Source organism: Vigna radiata, chromosome 9 (assembly GCF_000741045.1).
Source record: "Vigna radiata var. radiata cultivar VC1973A chromosome 9, Vradiata_ver6, whole genome shotgun sequence".
NCBI lineage: Eukaryota > Viridiplantae > Streptophyta > Magnoliopsida > Fabales > Fabaceae > Vigna > Vigna radiata.
In genome coordinates, this window is record NC_028359.1 from 17,863,771 (window position 1) to 17,882,280 (window position 18,510).

The window sequence follows — 18,510 nt, forward strand, 5'->3', positions numbered from 1 at the left end:
TATATATATATATATATATATATATATATATATATATATATATATATATATATATATATATATATATATATAATTTAAAAGATAACTCAGAAGACATGTATTTTTATTTCTTTATTTTTTATTTTTTTATGTTGTCGAAAAATAAAAAAAAGCAAAGCAAGTAAAAGTTTCAAACCAAACTAAAATAGAGTTCATAATTCAAAACAGTTAACTAAACTCTTAATAATAGGAAAAGTTTAATTTTTTTTTAAACTGAACTTAAAAACAATATAATTCAGTTTTTATAAAAATAATTCAGTTTTTATAGTACAAAATAATAATATAAATTATCTATAATTTATTATAACTAAGTTAATTATGCCCAACCCTAACTCTATGCTTCCTGTTACATCATCATCTTATACTTGGTTTACAAAAATATTTTCATTTGCTCATACCATTAAAAGGATCATAATAAACAAGAAAACTAGTAATTACACAAAGATAGAAGAAGAATAAGCTAATTTACCAAACAAAAATACCTACAATTGAGTTATGAATATAACAATTAAACACAAGTCAGTCAATCAACGCCTAAGCATACAAACATTAATTTTAGACTTTTGTTCGGATATATGTACTGATGTCAAACTCTGACGAGTTGTACACTTGTGATGGTCTCTATTACTCTACCCAATTATTGTCAATGAGTTTCACCCTATCGCACATAAGATTATATAAGACTATCCTCTGAATATATATAAGAAGAACTTGAGAAAAAACATTTCCCACTTAAAAGATCTATGACAAAGTCAAAGATCAAAACACATCTCCTTGAATTTTATAATGTTCCACGAATAAGAGAATATAAAGAACATGAAGATTATAAGCACAATTGAAGAATACTTTAGGAAATTAAATAAATTGTAATTTCATTTTAATTTTATAGGATGTTAAATTCGTGGGCGAGCCATGTTGTGTTAAGGCAAAAGTCCACTTCTATAATTTTCATTTTCTGTTATTTTTTTTTTGTTTTGGGCTTTGAGCTTTATTTAAGAGTTTCTAGGTTTTCTTAAACTTATGTGACTATATATAAAGGTACCAAAAGTTGATTGAAACACTTTTGAGTCATATTATATGCATTTGCAATCTTCGAGAGAGGATTCTCTTAATTTTTGGATTAGAACTCTGATTCTTATCAAAGATTAGCATCTTTGTGAAAAATCATCACTTGACTTATCAATATGCTAGATAATTGTGTCCTCATCCCTATCTTATTCAACATTCTTCTCTGATTTATTTATTTTTTTGCTTTTTGAGAATTCAAATTTAAAAGTGATCATACTTTTTCCTGGACATGATCCTATCAAGTTAATATGTTAATGCCTTAGGCCTAGGTAAAGCCTCTAGACTAGGATCTTCTGCTCCTTTCACCATATATTTCATTATTCTCTACTTAAGATTGGATGATTATTAAAGCACCAAGGTAACTCCCAATACGGAATCCTTACATCAATACATACACAACTTGAAACCTTACAATAAATTCTCCTTGAAATTCTTTTTACATCATACTTGATACATGCATACATAAATTCATAATATAACTCATAAGGCATTGAAAACTTCACACTAAGCATACATAACATCCATAGAAAACCAATTTAGATAAGCAAAGATTAGAGAATCACAAAACAACACATTGGCGCTCAAACTCACACTTAGTGTAGAAGTTGCTCCCGCAAAAAAAAAAACACTTAATGCCAAAGATAGAAAATAGCTTCAGACCTATAGTTGTAACGAGCGCTCTGCGATGCCCTGTTACCGCTCAATGCTAGACCATTCGCATTTTGGCCGCTCAACGGTAAAAACTGACACTAAGCGCCATACTAGAAACCTACAATTTCAAACAATGATTTGATTGAACTGATGACCTATCCAAATGACCAAATTAGTATTCTTGCCTCAGTACTTAATCCAAAAACATGTTTCAAATAAAAATGAATACCAATTTGCTCCATTGGCTAGAAACTCAGTCCATCAACTCAATTCCAATTTCAAACTGCACATCAACATGTTAAATAGCATATTTCAATAGCAAATTTAACTAACACTTAAATTTTCATCCATTTCAGATAATCAACAACAAGAACACTTTCAACAAGCAGTCACAACAGAATGTCCCTATAATAGACTACCAATTGTAAACCAAATCAAGTATGTCAAGTAACACAAAATCATCAGACTCAATAAATTTTAATTGTGATTCAATCAACTAAATCAATAATTTCAATCAATCAGAGTCCATCAAACATGCACACATAATTCTAATTATATTAGAACTTGAGAATAATGGTATTTAGCTTCCCTTACATGTTACAAGCTCAAACTGCTCTACGAAAACTAGTATAACTCCCTCAGCTCAAGGAACTCTACATGCTCTTATAAACCACAAAATCATGATCAAGGCATATTGTTAGTACCACTGATTAGTAGAGAATCTTATAGAAGACTTGGATGACACATGTGACAAAACAATGCTCACATGCATGGAAAAATGCACAAACTATAGAAAAGAACAAAAACTACTCTTTTGCAAGAACTGATGACATAGACTTGAAGATCTCGTCTTAGCGATCATTTAGGCACTCTCTGATATTCAAATAGATAAATTAGGAATGAGAAAGGTTAGAGAAATGGTACAACGCTCTTAGAGAACAAGTTTTAGAGAGATAGTTTGTTTTTAGATAATGAGACTCATTATTAGAAATTATACTTTTATACGTTAAACTTTTAATATTAAAATGACTTAGACTCATTATTTTGAACATGTTAACACTTCTAATACCTTATTTTCTAGGCTCTCATACTTTCGCTAACAACAAAAATTTCTGACCTCAAAAATTAGACTTACTAGAGAATCGATGTGAGTATGAATTCCACATATCCTCCTTTATTTACCACGTAAATCACATGTTCTCCTATCCTAGACTACTTGGACTAGACTGATGATTTTTCCTCTAAGCTAGTTTGTCTGGTAATCAACTATACTAACAGACTGCATCTCCATAAGAGATCTTATCTAACTTGCACTTCTTTTACCTCAAGCACATGAGAAGGGTCAAAAACATATTTCCTAAGCTGTAAGACATGAAACACTGAATGAAGATTGGATAATGGAGGAAGCATTACTATCTCATATGCAATTGGTCCAATATGTCTCAAAACTTGATATAGACCAATAAACTTAGGAGACAACTTCCTTGAACGAATAGCCCTTCCCACACTAGTTGTTGGGGTTACTCGCAAGTAGACATGATCAACAATTGCAAACTCAAAGGTCTTCTTCTCTTATCAACATAAGACTTTTACCTACTCTATGAAGCCTTCATCCTCTCTTGTATCAACTTCGCCTTCTATGTGGTTTGCTGCAACAGTTCAGGACTTATAAACTTCAATCCTAAACAATGGTTCTCCCCAGATACATTCCTCTCAATGGTCCATTCCCAACAAGATCAATATCCACAACAATGCTTTCAAGAACATCAATTAGGCGAGCAATACTCAATAATGTCAATCAACATGATACATCTATGGCAATTAACATCCAAGAGCATTTTAGCATATAGCACCAACCAAAAGATTTATACTCATCTATACAACACAAGAACCATTTGAAGACTTGAACAGAGCATATAAAGTCTGCCAAACACTTATATATATATATATATATATATATATATATATATATATATTCAAACATCCGCCCACAATGTTCAACAATTCATGATGCTACACCAAGCATCATATCACATTCATATAAAGTAAAATCCATAACCACACTCGTAATAAGGATCACAAGGTGAGAAGTGCCCATGGGCTATAGAAGAAATAGATAGGCCCAAAATATGGAATGTGTATGTAAGAAGAAAGAAAGTGGGGTTAGGAAAAGAAATAGGGAAAAGTTAGTTAGGATGGGGAATGACGTGTCAAGAATCCTGGGAGAATTCTGTTATAAGAGAGAGTAGGGAGAGTGAGGGGAGATCATGGAAAGAAAGTTGTGAGTTGGGTAGAAGGAGAGTCATCCTTTGAAGGAGTCTGGTACTCTGATTTTTTTACTTGTCGCTGTAAAGCTTTCAGCTCAATCATTTTTTACTGCATAATACTTGAATAATATACCTGTGATATTCATTTTATTGTTGGGTTTCTATCATTGGTCCAACCTGCCAGATACCGAGAAGAGCTAGCAGTGTTGTCCATGCCACCTAAAATGTCTGATCGTGTTGAAGCATTGGAGGAAAGATTGTTGGCGATGGAAGTGTCAATCTGAGAGATGTTGGGGGAATTTCGCATATTAATGCTGGAAGAGTTTACTAAGTTGCGTAACGAGCAAGGGGGAGATCGTCGAGAATCTCCATTTTCAGATATGGATTCAGGGGCAGAGTACAGGATGGCAGCAAGGAAGGTGGAATTACCATCATTTGATGGTACGGACCCTATGGGATGGACTACAAGGACAAAGACATATTTTGAAGTGCAAGGCTCAATAGAGGAGGTGGAGGTCCGATTAGCCAAGTTGAGTATGGAAGGTGCAACCATTCATTGGTTCAACCTTCTACAAGAAGCAGAAGTGGGGTTGTCGTGGACCAAGTTAAAAAGGGAGTTGATCGGTCGTTATGGTGGTTGTACTAGCGATAATCCTTTCGAAGAGTTGAAAGACTTGTCGTAGATGGGTAGCATAGATGAGTACCTGGCGGAGTTTGAATATATCTAATCTCAAGTGTATTGTTTACCAGAGGAGCAATATCTTGGCTATTTTATTGGAGGATTGCGATCGAAGATTCGGCGGAGGGTTCACACCTTCAACCCGGTGAATCGTCTGCAAGCCATGCGCCTGGCTCGAGATGTGGAAGCATAATTGCAAGGAGAGGGATTTCAAAGTGGAGGAGGAGCACGAGGTTGGAAGAGCAATCAAGATTGGGGTACAGGTCAGAGAGAGAAGTTTGGATCCGGGTCAGGTCAAGGCCCAAATTTAGGGAGATTAGGATTTGGGTTAGGCCCAACCTAGAACACACAAACTAAACCCTTATCTATAGGGAGTTCAAGCCCTCACGAGTCCAGCTCGGTGACATTACAAAGCAACGTTTTCGATGATCGTTCTTCGGCTGCTGTGCGGAATCGCGGCACGAAACATTTGCCCTACTCCGAATTGATGAATAGGAAAGCTCAAGGGCTTTGTTTTAGATGCGGTGAAAAATACCACCCCTTGCACAGATGCACAGAGCAACAACTGCAAATGGTGGTGCTAGCGGACGACGAAACAGTAAATGAAGCAGGGGAGGTTATCGCGAGTGAGATGCGAGAAGAGGAAGATGATCGTACCTTGGAGTGTGGTTCTATTGAGTCGTTCGCAGAGGTTGAAGTTTCACGGGATGGTCGAAATCACCCTTCAACTCTGCGCATAAAGGGTAGTCTCAATGGAGTAACCCTGGGAGTGTTGATTGATAGTGGGACCAGTGACAATTTCATCTCTCATCATGTAGTGGCTGCTCTGGAGTTGAAGGTGGACAAAAGAAAAATGATTGGGGTGCGTCTAGGATATCGACACAGGGTCTCTACTACGGGGAAATGTGAGTAGTTGGACGTTCAACTAGGAGAATTTTCTACTACAGTGAAGCCATATGTGTTGGAGCTGGAAGACATAGACATGATTTTGGGAGTTTCGTGGTTACGGAGATTTGGTAAGGTGACTTTTGATTAGGAAGAGATGACTCTAAGTTTTCTTTGGCAAGACAAATATCTTGAACTACAAGGTCAGAAACTGAAAGAATATGAAGCAATGTCTCAATTAGAAGTACTTCAACCCTTCCCTATTCCGGATAGAATTTGGGAAGATATTTCTTTAGACTTCATCACGGGTTTACCAAAATCGAAAGAGTTTCAAGCTATACTCGTAGTGGGGGATCGGTTGTCTAAATATGTCGACTTTATTCTGCTGAAACATCCTTACAATGTAAGGAAAATTGCTGAATTGCTTGTTAAGGAAATTGCATTATTTCGATTACTGGGAACAACTCTGAAAATGAGTTCTGGTTATCATACTGAGACCGATGGTCAAAAGAAAGTGATAAGTCAATGTTTAGAAGCTTATTTACAATGTTTTGTATCGGAACAACCCATGAATTGATCATATTGGGTACCTTGGACAGAAATTGGAGAAGTTTTATAAGGTGTAGCTGTCGGAATTAGCTAAAGTACATTTAGTTTTTCACATTTTCCAACTAAAAAAGGCTATTGAAAACCAGGCAGTAGAATCGACTTTACCAACAAAGTTGACTTTTAAGGAGGAAAATAAGGAAGAGCTTGAGACAGTGCTAGCAGCCAGGGAGATTCCGAAGGGCAGTAACATCATCAAACAATGGTGGGTGGAATGGAAGAGAAGAACAAAGAAAGAGATAACTTGGAAAGGTGAAGTGCTACTACAAGGTCAATTTCCTTCTTTCAGCCTTGAGGACAAGGCTGTTGTTGCAGAAGGGAGTAATGATAGGACTCATAATAAGGATCACAAGGTGAGAAGTGCACATGGGCTTGTTACTCAGCCAAGAAAAAATATAGAAGAAATAGATAGGCCCAAAATATGGAATGTGTATGTAAGAAGAAAAAAAGTGGGGTTAGGAGAAGAAATAGGGAAAAGTTAGTTAGGATGGGGAATGACGTGTCAAGAATCATGGGATAATTCTGTTATAAGAGAGAGTAGGGAGAGTGAGGGGGGATCATGGAAAGAAAGTTGAGTTGGGTAGGAGGAGAGTCATCCTCTGGAGGAGTCTAGTACTCTGGTTTTTTTCCTTGTCGCTGTAGAGCTTTTAGCTCAATCATCTTTTACTGCATAATACTTTAATAATATACCTGTGATATTCAGTTTATTGTTGGGTTTCTATCACTTTGCAGTATACATTGTTATCTAATAACCATGACCATTGCATAAATAAAATCTGTGTATAACAGCATTGACCTATATGCATCATAGTACATTACCCACAACCAATTGACAGCACATTATCATGCAACTTCACGGTGCAACAGCCAATATTTACATCAAAATAACCTAATATCAACTTTAATGCAATAACGTCTAACCCTAAACACAGCAGCAAGCTGAATCTAACACATCATCACGTTACCTAAACCATTAGTACACATAAGCGTTGCCTTTCATTTAACGTTTCACACGGAAAGAGTATTTAAAACAGCACTTATTCAATGGCAGTCTCAAACTCGCTATAAACGAGTATACTCATATTATTCAGCGAAATGTACAGCCAAACAGACAAGACAGCTTCTAAATCAATCATATAACATCATGTACACTCATTTAAGAGGCTCATATCAAACTAGACATCAGCATTAGTTAATTAGAATCAAACCAAGGTTTCCAGAACTTTAATTCTTTCTAAACAATCATGAAATTAAACAACCCTGTCATAAAACTGCATTAAGACCATTTAGTACATACTATAAATTTGGAAATCATGTTCTGCCCATACCAACCATACTATCGTGAAATTTTCTATCAATCTAGAAACAAAACCTTAATCATTGCAGTAAAATAGCCATAGTTTTATTCAATTCATCCAAACAATTTAAACAGCCATGAATGCAGTATAACCCCGTATAATAGTATGTGCAGAATAAGTTCCAGCAACCAGAGACAATAATTTATGCAATATGATAGTCAAAGATTGACTCAATTCTTCCAAACAATGTACACAACCTTAAACAGATTCTTACCAGCTCTTTTCAATTCAAACCCAAGTTAATTTCAGTGTTAAAACTCGTTAACCAACTCCAACTCTATCTAGGTATCATCACCCAATAATTTAACCACTAAAAAAACAATGCCAAGCAGGTTTGAACTGCCCAAAATTAGTTTCATGAATACATGCAAACTGGAACACTTAAACAGCATATACAAATCTGCCAACATTGCTATCATGAATATAACCACAACACCCAACATTCAAACATAGCACATTCCACATTTAAAGTGAAAGACCACATTCATACGTAAATTTCCAGTCCAGCAGCACTACCCAATACTGTAACAATTACTCCTATATAAACTAGTATATGACAGCATCAATTCACATCTATTCTTAGTCCCGCCTGATAGGAGGTTAAAGGTGTATGTGAGAAGGAAGAGATGTGAGTAAGTAGTTAGTTAGTTAGTGGGTCAGTGGCCTAACTGTTTTATCAGTTAGGAAGGGGGAATGTATCGGGTAATACTTGTATAAATAGTTAGTGAGGAGAAGGATAGATACTTTTGTTCATCCTTGTATCTTGAACAGACTGTTTAGTCTGATTGGGGGAGATTAGGCTCTCACTTTCCTACATTCTTGTATTCTTTCTTGTTCTTAATAAACAGAGGAGGTTATTCAGCAATTGTGGGTGGTTCTGTGCGTGTTAAAGTGTAGAAAGATTATAGGTTTCATTACCAGAAACCTATCACCGCCCCTGTTACCAATCCATGGGTATATATACACAACATCAAAACCCAGTCAAGCAATCTAAATACTCCAGACCAAAATTAAGACATTTATATATATAACGTACAACATTTCAACAGGGCACATGTTCATGATCATTCCCAATTCAAAATATATTGTTATGCAAGCTCACGGTCCAGCATCATTTAAGCAAAGTCAGCCTTCGTACAAAAATATATTTCATCTAATTCTGAGTTATATTAGGTATACATTCAAACCAGAGCACTAAACCACATATATTCCAACTCCTAATAATCTAGTTCATTACACCGCAAAGTAATATACCCTACCCTTCCCAGCATAACATTCTAGTACTGCCCAAGCAAACAGATACACCAAAATCCAGTATACCAATTCAGTAATGATATGGTTCAGGACAGAAAGGGTTTTAACGTATGACTACACCTAGAAACAGAACAGGACCAGCAAGATTTTCATATGCACATGATTAAATCACCTACTATACCATCAACTAATTCTGAAACAGTTTTCACCATTTAAAGAAATCAGCCAACCAAAAATCATTTTTCATGCACATATCAAAGGTTCAAGCGTCAATTTCCTTCCTGTTTAAACCATATGAGAGAACTTAACATTATATGCATTAACTACTACTTTTCCCTACTGTTTCGTTCCATTTTTTTTTTCAAATAGATTGTATATATATACAACGAAACTGCACCAGAGCATCATAATAATACTCCATTACCATAGTTCATTCATTCTACTAAAACATGCACACCAGTCCTTCATTTGATCTTATGATTATCTCAATTTCAGTCCAACTACATAATACCCCAACACAGCGGACAGAACCACATCACCAACATCTATTCTGACTCTAATTCACAAGTAATATAGCATACTGAAATTAATTCAATGAAACATCATTTATACTTTCAATATACCAGTAACGGAGACAATTGCATACCAACAAACATAATTAAAAGGAACACGCAAGAATCATGTAGCAAGAATCCAATCACATACACAAAATAGAATTAACTCCCATACCTGTCTCGGCTTCACCACAACTACCCCCTCCGTTGCAAACTCTGAATCTCTCGCTTCCAACTCTAATGTCCTGTCACGGACTCTAAACTCTCACTCTCAACTACATTGCTCTAATACCGGTCGTACAGCAGAGGCCATCCCTTTTCTAACCCTAGGTTTCCCAAGTTTTCAAACAATAAAAGAAAAGAGAAGGAGAGTAGCGTAGGTTGACGCTCAAAGCAAGAAGAGAATGAGTTCTATCCCTTGCCGCACAAAGCCCCCATTTGCCCTACGGTTTGAGTTTTGAAGAAGAAAAGAAAATTGGAAAGGAAAGATGAAGGTCTGCGTTTCAATAAGGTTGGAGAAGAGAATGGGTTTTCTCTTTTCTCTCTCATGGGGTTTATTCGGCCAATAAAGCAATTTTTGAAAGAAAAAAAAATATAAAACAGAGTGAATGAAATTAGAAAAACAAAAACCCCACTTTGGTTTCAGCAGGGTTCGAAGTCAGGGCTTCGCACCACTTAAACCTGTCAATGCAGCTCATTTTCTAGGATTTGGCTTCAATCCATAAGGGTTGAGGCCAAATAATTCCAAGACCAAAAACATTTTTTATTAAAAAAATCCACAGAACCAACTTGAACCTTTCTTTTTAGCATAAAAAAACATAATAATAAAAGTAGAAACAAAAAATAGGCACTTCTACAATAACAAACCCAAACCCAACTTGAACTACATAATAAAAACAGAGAAACATATGGCAATTGATCAAATGCTGAATCAAAAAAAATCATATCTGTAGAATAAAAAATATATTCCACCCTTGTTCAAAAGAGAAATACAAGAGGCAAAGATCATTTGATGGTGCGATCATCCTTCATTAAAGCATGCAATGGATTATAAATTATGAAGAGCTTTTTGGTGAAGAAAAAGGTACACTAAATGGAATCTTATATCTTCACAAAAACCATACATTCACTATGGAAATAAAATAAAGGATAATCTTTAACAAAGATGAGAATCATAACACAAGCATCTCTACAAACCCACCCAGTCACCCACTGAAATTCAATTCCATACAGATTGACCCACCATCTGTCACAATTTATTGTTCAAGCTGCATCAAGAATCCATAAAAGAAATATAAATTACAAATCCAGAATGTAAATATAATGATATTAAACTTTTTATGTTTTTCATCTAATTAATACCCTGAACAGTGTTTCAAGCTTATTCTTGACAAGGCAACTCTTGCTTCACTTGTTGTAGACGTCTGAGAGACCTGCGGTAATAAGAAACTTTCAATGATGAGACATGAAATCAGCCAGACTACCACAGTTGAATACTTAAAGCACAAGTAGCTTATTCATTCAAACTTGTGCACTTATCCTTCAAGACGCCAAAAACTATTGAACAACTTTCTGAAAATTAACAACTCTTCAAACAATTCTCAAGACAATCAGTTCATAAAATCAATGTCACTAGTCAATTAATATAAAATTGAGAGATAAGCTAGCAAGATGGGAAATGAACAAATCTGAAAAAATGAATTAAAACAGAGGCAAAATCTGAAATGAGAAGTACCTTGGCATTCAACACGAGACTCTTAACAATGTGAAACATTTTATTTAGGATTTGTTTTGCATTCGGCTAGGTTTTACTTGAGCTAAAAACCAAAGATACAGTAAATGGTTGACATGATACATTCGTAGCTTTTGCCTATACAATTATGGCAGAAACATCAATATCCAATAAGTGTGTCAGATACTTGGATATGTCAAAATCTAATATATATTATTATTATAAAGCATGTCACAGATACTTAGCTGACTTTGCTTGTTAGCAGCTTTTTTGTAGCATTGCACCTTGTCAAATTATACCAGTATGCAATGCCACAGTAGTTGCTTAGAAAAAAGTAGATTAATCTCAGTTATAATACAATCAAAATAACTTTTATGTTAACACTCGCTAGATAGATATATATGTCATTTACATGGTTTTTTGTTTATAGTGGTAAATTTAATTTTAGAAAGTTTTGGATTTTAAGTTAAAGGTAATTTTTAACTAAGAAAACATACTGAAAAATCTAGGATTTATGTGATCTTCTATAATGGAATTTACAATTACATTTACTTTTGAATTAGTAGAATCGGGCCAAAATGTCCACAATATACTAGCAGTTAAAATGAGGAATCATATTTACATAACTTTTTATAAAAGTTATACAGAAGAGAATGAAATATATGATAAAATAATTTGCATCATTAAAAGAGATAGAGAACAAACAGCAACACTGCAAATAAATAATAAAAGACTATTGCATTGACAATACAGACATACCAGTTAAAAAAGAGTTTGGAAAAAAAAAATGAGCAAACATATCTGCAACATTATAAATAGAGTTTAGAACTAACCTATATTATGAACATTAAAAATATTTAAAGGTTTGTTCATAATTGGAGAGACAATTGAGGCAGATTGACATTTTTTATGCATGGGAAAACCACTTTCTACTGCATGGCTGAAGGAAACTGTGTTAGAGAATAATTTGGAATCTCCGGAAAGGATCAAGGTATATGAAAAATTGAGAGTCAATGGACAGGACAACATTAGGAGATATTACAAATATTCCAGTAAGTGCTATTAATAACTCATTCAGCTTTTCAAAATTATATAGTTTTATTCAAAAATCAATAAGTTACTGAATATCTTGCTTTTTAACATAGTCTTCTGGCTGATTCTCTTGAGCTACACTGAGAAATCATGCTTTACTGCCTGAGTTTTGGCCAGAATTTAGTTTCTTCTTACTAATAATTTATGTGTATTACTGGAGATCCATATATAGAAGTCTCTTTGTTTTTCTCCCATATAAATTGGTTAAAATGCCACAGATCATTGGCATTTTAATCTTCTTACAAGCCACCTAAGAAGAGGTTTTTTAATTGAACTCCACACAACAGGAAATCAAGCAAGGGTTTTTAGCACAGCAGCAGGATGAAGTTGTTGTGAACAACCTGAAAGTGATAATACAGGGAGCAAGAGAATGTAGGATAGAAACTTACAAGCCACATTCAGTAATTGCAATAGTTTCACTTGGGAGGAAAGAAGCAGTGGCACATTTACCATTCTGGAAAATCACTGGAAGAATTCTAGGATTCATTAAGTCTGGAGATTTGTTTGTTGCTAGAACAAGGAAACAAATGGGACTCAGTTATGATATTCTAATATGCAGAAAATTTAAAAACTGTCCTAAACCTATATCCTAATGCTAAACTACCAAAACATTATCATAACTATGCTAACAAACCTAAATTTACCATTAGAAACCATTCTAAAAATTATCTACTCTCTAGAATTATAAAACCATAATCTGAAAATGCCCCTACACTAGCCTTAAAAGTACTGAGTAAAATAGAACAATCTAAAAATTAACTTCTTACTTCTAACTAGCTCTAATCTTTATTCAAAAGAAACTCAAATTCACTGAACTAATCTACAACTATACCTTTCTAGTTATTAAAAATTAAAACTGCAGAATTTAACTATGCTACTAGACTATAACTAAAAGAAAATTCACTAGACTTAGCTGAATTCAATTACAGAAACAAAAACCACAATTGAACTAGACTAAGCAAATTCATTTCATCAATATAGAGTTGTAAGCAAACTAGCCTACCTACTTCCTAAGGAGGAATCAAAATATGGTACCTATACTAACTCATTCTGAAGGAAAAACAAAACTATTTGCTGGAAATTGTAAAACAAATATTGTTAAAAGAACTACACCAACAAAACAAAGATATTCTAAACTAGACTATACTAGGCTTAAGAGAGAAATAGGTGTATGAGTTGGGTATAATCTCACGTTTAATAAAGGCCAGAACACAAAAGAGTGATATCAGTTTTAATATACTTCACATTTCATCAATCTGGTTTTCCTTTTACTCACTGACTTAGTGTTGCAAGATGATTTTGGTTTTGGGATAGTGATAGAAGAAAATGATGCAAGAACTTTGATGGTAGTCACAGCTCTAAAATCATGCCAAGAGACTCTGGACAAGTTGAAAGACATACAAGCTCAAGCATCCAAAAAAGCAAAAGGGGAGTATCAAAGGATTAAGAAAGCCCATGAGATGTTTGAGATCCTAAGAGACCCAGGTGTCCGGCCAACAAGAGCTGCCATCGAGCTCCACCGGGTGCTGCCATCAGTGCTGCTGTCAAACTTCACTTTGTGCTGCCATCGGTACTGCTGTCTAGCTCTAGTACTGGAGAAATGTTTGTGCAGAAGAAAATTTACATTTAGGGGTTGACTCAGCCTTAGTGGAATGGCAACCCCTTTCATGGGGGATGTGGGGGCCAGGGGGTTCAGAACTGTGGGTCAAGAAATTTGGCATAAGTCTAGAAAGGACCAGGGCTGGCCTTGGGACTCAAAAGTAAAATGACTGGTCTGATTTTAGAAAACTGATTGTTGCAGATGGTGACTCCAAAAAACTGTATCTATGTCTAAAATATTTCTTTGATTAAGCAATCCTTTCAAATTGCTAAATACTTGTAGAGAAGAACCCTTGTCATTATTTATAATGCTATACCAAGAAATAAGTCAAATCATTACATAATCATTTTACACTTCTCGATCCCTAATGTTTCTAGACACAAGCAACAAATACATAAACAAAATAATAATATTGGAGTTAAAGATTCATAATTATTTATTATAGATCCACTTAGCCAGCCAAAGTAGTCTTGGCCAGCAATGTTATTGGAATGAAACTCTGAAAGATACAATGAAAATGGTGTATATAACACTGAAACTTGACACTGATGCTACAATTAAGAGTATCTTAGAGACTACTAAAACTGAAGTTAGCTCAGAAACACACAGTAGTGAAGTAGAACAGATATGAAACAAGCTGGAAGGGCAGGGCTTCACTCTCTGCCCTTGGCAAGGATAAAGAAGATCATGAAGAAATTGGGTGAGGATGTTAAAATGATAGGTTTCTGGTAAATTGAAACCTATCTTTCACACTCTTAACTCCAAAGTACGAACACAGATGAAAAGAAAAGTATATTCTGTATTAACAAAGGTCAAAAGTACAAGTACAATGGGTACTCGGAAGCCTAATCCCCCTCACTAGGTCCAAGACCTGTCTATACAAAAGAATATGACTAACTAACTCCAACAGAAATACAAAAGGTTCTCTTTTATAGACAGCCTTCCCGCCTTCTCCTAACTGTTAACACAGGTAGGTTTTCTCACTCACTTCCCTACTTTTCTCCTTCTCTCATATACTCTTCAGCCCCTAACATAAAATGATATCAGAGGACGCTTCAATTATTTTCTCCCAGGATTATGAGCTCTTCGTTGATGACTTTGCACAAAGAGGACTTAATCTCGGCAGTTATAGCCACTGATCTGTTTGACCTTTTGACTACTTTGGTTTCCAACTCTGACAGCCATGCACTTGGTGCCACCACCGTTGTCAAGGAGGTTGAAACTATAGATTAGTCTTCAGCAACCTTAACTCAACAGCAAATAGAATATTTGAGTTCCATACATGGCTATGCAATTAATTTAAGAACTTTATCATTGTAATTATGTAATTTCTACATATATAACTAAATAAGAACTTTATCAGCTAGTTATGTATAACCATACTTAAACGAAAGGAAGTTGTGTCATGATCCTTCATACACACAAGTAGTGGTATATCTCTAGTTCTTTTAGACTTCAGCTTGATCATCTCCATGTTATGAAGTCAAATAATAGGCTGCATAATATTCATTTAGCGGAGGTTTCAAGGAGGAAGAAATCAAAGTATATGGGAAATAAAAACAAACCAGGAAATTTTTCAAATAACTCTTGTGGGAACAACATGGAGAAATAATTCAAAATATACGAACAAAAAAAAAGGAGGCACACTCATCTAGCAAATATCTTTTTCAGATTTCCAAATTCTACCGATATATGACCAGAAATTTTGCTGTTTTGAAAGTACAAAATAGTCTAGTTCTCTTATTGGTCCAATGCAGAAGGGATTGAATTTGTGAGTAAATTATTTGATAGATGTAATTCCATTAAATGTGTCAAATTTCAAAGTTATATATCTGCAATATTGGTTTCAATCGAGATAAAATCAGCCAATATTATGGAGAAACAATGTATCCAATTGTGCTGTATTACCAAGTTCTGGTGGTACTGAACCAGCAATTAATAGAGTGAGAGTAAGAAATAGACATGAGAGATTCTTCTCTCGGAAGAATTCAGAAAGACTTAAAAGTTCTTTGGGCATAGACACATCATAAGATGATTATTGCCAAGGTTAAGATCCCTAAACTTCGTAACTGTGCTTGTTCTTTGGGATTGGTTCCCTGAAGTGCAACACTGAAGGCCCTAAAGAAAAAACATATTTGGTCTCTGACAAACATGAATGGGAAATATCAAACAGTTGGAAATAGAAAAATCATCAAGGTTTTAGACATAGGAAGGGAGGTCACAGTTTTGGTCTTGAAAGACAATAAAATCATTGATTTCAACCTTTGTACAACCCAGTTAAATAAATTCTACAAATAAAATGTAATGTCAAAGGAAACAGAAGTTTGATAGCAATCAAAATGAAGAATAGAAAATAAAAATGTATCAACCCTTGACAAGGAAAACATCAGCAACAAAGGTTACAGCCTAAACCAACTCATCTAATATAAAATTTACAAACCATTCATGCACATTCTACGACAAACACATAAATGTAACTTGTTATTCAAATAAGGTGTCACCTTTCATCATTTCAACAAGTCTCTAGAGATCATTTCGTGCAAAAATTTCTCTGCCTTTTCAGTCTTGTCGTTCTTAAAGAGAGCAAAGATGATTATTTCAAAAGTTATAACATCAGATAAACAACCATTGTCTTCCATTTTGGACCACAAGGTCAATGCCTCATCAAGCAAACCCTCTCTACAAAGACCTTGGATCATAATAGTATAAGTTCGGATGTTGGGATTGTGACCTTTATTCAATAGTTCTTGAAAAATATCATGTGCATCCTTAAGTCTCCCCCCTCTACACATCCCATCAATAAGTATTGTTGGAGTGTACATATTGGGCTGAACTCCATTCTCTCTCATTTTCCTCAATAATTCAATTGCCTTGTCTAGACGATGATTTTTACATAAACCATCAATCAAGGAATTATAAGTCATTACGTCTGCTTGTTGATTTCTACCATGCATCTCACGAAAAAGATCCCAAGCATGAGATATTCTTCCAGTTTTGCATAAACCATCAATAAGAGTTGTGAAAGTCACTGTATCGGGCACCATATTCCTGCTGTGCATTTCCTGAAAGAGATTTATGGCCTCATTCACCCTTTTGTTCCTTATGAGTCCATTTATCATGATATTGTAGGTCCTAACACAAGGACTCACTCCCATGTGGATCATTGCAATGAATACTTGTTTCGCATTCTTCACTTCATTAACTAAGTAATATCCATCTATTAGAGCATTAAAGCTAACAACATCAGGTTTCACATAAGCTTTCACCATCACACCTAACACATTCTTGGCTTCTCTTAATTTTCTTTCCTTACACAATGCATCAATCAATATATTATAGGTATAAACATTTGGCCCGATGCTATTTGATAACATTTCATTTAAAAAAGCAAATGCTACTTCTACCTGTCCTACTAAGCAAAAGCCATAAATTAGAGTACTATAAGTAACAACATCAGGAAAAATTCCCTTCGTAACCATCTCAGAATACAGACCATAAGCTTCTTCCGGATGATTCTCTTTCAATAAAGAGTCAATAATAATGTTGTACATTACGCTTGATCGACCTTGAATCTTTCTGAACAATTCGATGGCGGCTTCAGTTTCTCCTATTTTGCTCAATCCATTAATCAGAGTCACGTAAGTAAATTCGTTGAGCCGAAATCCTAGTGCTATTACTTTATCGTGAAGATTGAGGGCTTCCTTGACCTCACCCTTATCACACAGACCTCTGATGAGTGTAGTTAAGGTTATGGCATCTGAATGATAACCCCTTTTGAGAATCTTGGCAAATACAGAGAAAGCGAAAGACAATTTGTGTAAGTGACAGAAACAATTGATGAGGAGGTTGAGATTAACAAGGTTATTGTGAATTCCCTTGAGCTCCATTTGCTTAATGAGAGAAATAGCAGTATGATACTGCTTCATTCTCACAAGAAATCCCAAAATCTTTCCAAATTCGAAGATGGGAGGAACATGACGCTCACGAAGCAAGCTATTGAATTGTGAGACGGCTTCGTCGTGTAAGGAAGTTTGAGAGTGAGAGTGAGAGCAAAAGAGGAAATTGTGCATTGGAAGAAAAGGAGGAAACTTAACAATGGAAGGAAGAAGAGAAACCCTAACACTTCTTGAGAGCCACATCTTTGCTCCAAACAACAATAGTATAGTACGGAATTCTTCAAATTTACATTTTCTTCATTTTTAAAAAGTAAGCTTAACTTGTATGCTTTAAATCTTTTGTTTGGACAAATTTAATTTAATTTTAATTTTTTATTTGGATAAAAGTTTTATAATTACCACTAAATTTTTTAAAGTTATTTAAATTAAAATGATTATTAACGCTTACACCTTCATTCTAAATGATATCCTTTTTCTTGCACTTCCAAAGTTTATTCATGTGTTTCTAAACTTTTTCTTAATATTAGAACTATATTTTTAACAAGGGTACAAAAATAAAATTCTCTTTCCTTTTATTATCCAAAAAAAATTCTATTTTCTATTCTTATCCATTCACTTACCACTTACTTTTCTTAACCTAAACTTAGTGGCATTTTCCTTTCTCCTTCGCCTTAGTTCATTTTCATCATACTTTTGTATCAGATTTCGTCGTCTCCTTTCTTCTTCAACTCTTGTCTTCAATAAATCATCATTATTCAATTATATTTGTTTGTAAACATTTAGTATAGTTTAGATGAAGGTAGAAATAAGATAAAACCTTTAACTAAAT

At 34.7% G+C, this 18,510-nt stretch overlaps 1 protein-coding gene across 5 annotated transcripts; it reads right to left on the minus strand.

Annotated features, from left to right (window-relative positions):
- Window positions 1-6,212: 6,212 nt before the first annotated feature.
- LOC106774289 (pentatricopeptide repeat-containing protein At1g12300, mitochondrial-like) lies at window positions 6,213-17,982 on the minus strand. 5 transcript variants are annotated; one of them, XR_001376729.2, is made up of 3 exons: window positions 16,287-17,982; window positions 10,724-10,794; window positions 6,213-10,629 (listed from the first exon to the last, which is right to left on the minus strand). XR_001376729.2 is itself a non-coding variant. In XM_014661232.2 (2 exons), exon 1 carries the CDS (start codon window positions 17,922-17,924, stop codon window positions 16,293-16,295), a length of 1,632 nt encoding a protein of 543 aa, XP_014516718.1. In that variant the 5' UTR covers window positions 17,925-17,982; the 3' UTR covers window positions 6,213-10,794; window positions 16,287-16,292. The 5 variants fall into 5 exon arrangements, 1 of the variants encoding a protein (XP_014516718.1); XR_002669607.1 differs by adding an exon at window positions 12,575-15,029 and having other exon boundaries at window positions 6,213-10,794; XR_002669606.1 differs by having other exon boundaries at window positions 12,575-17,982.
- Window positions 17,983-18,510: the final 528 nt, after the last annotated feature.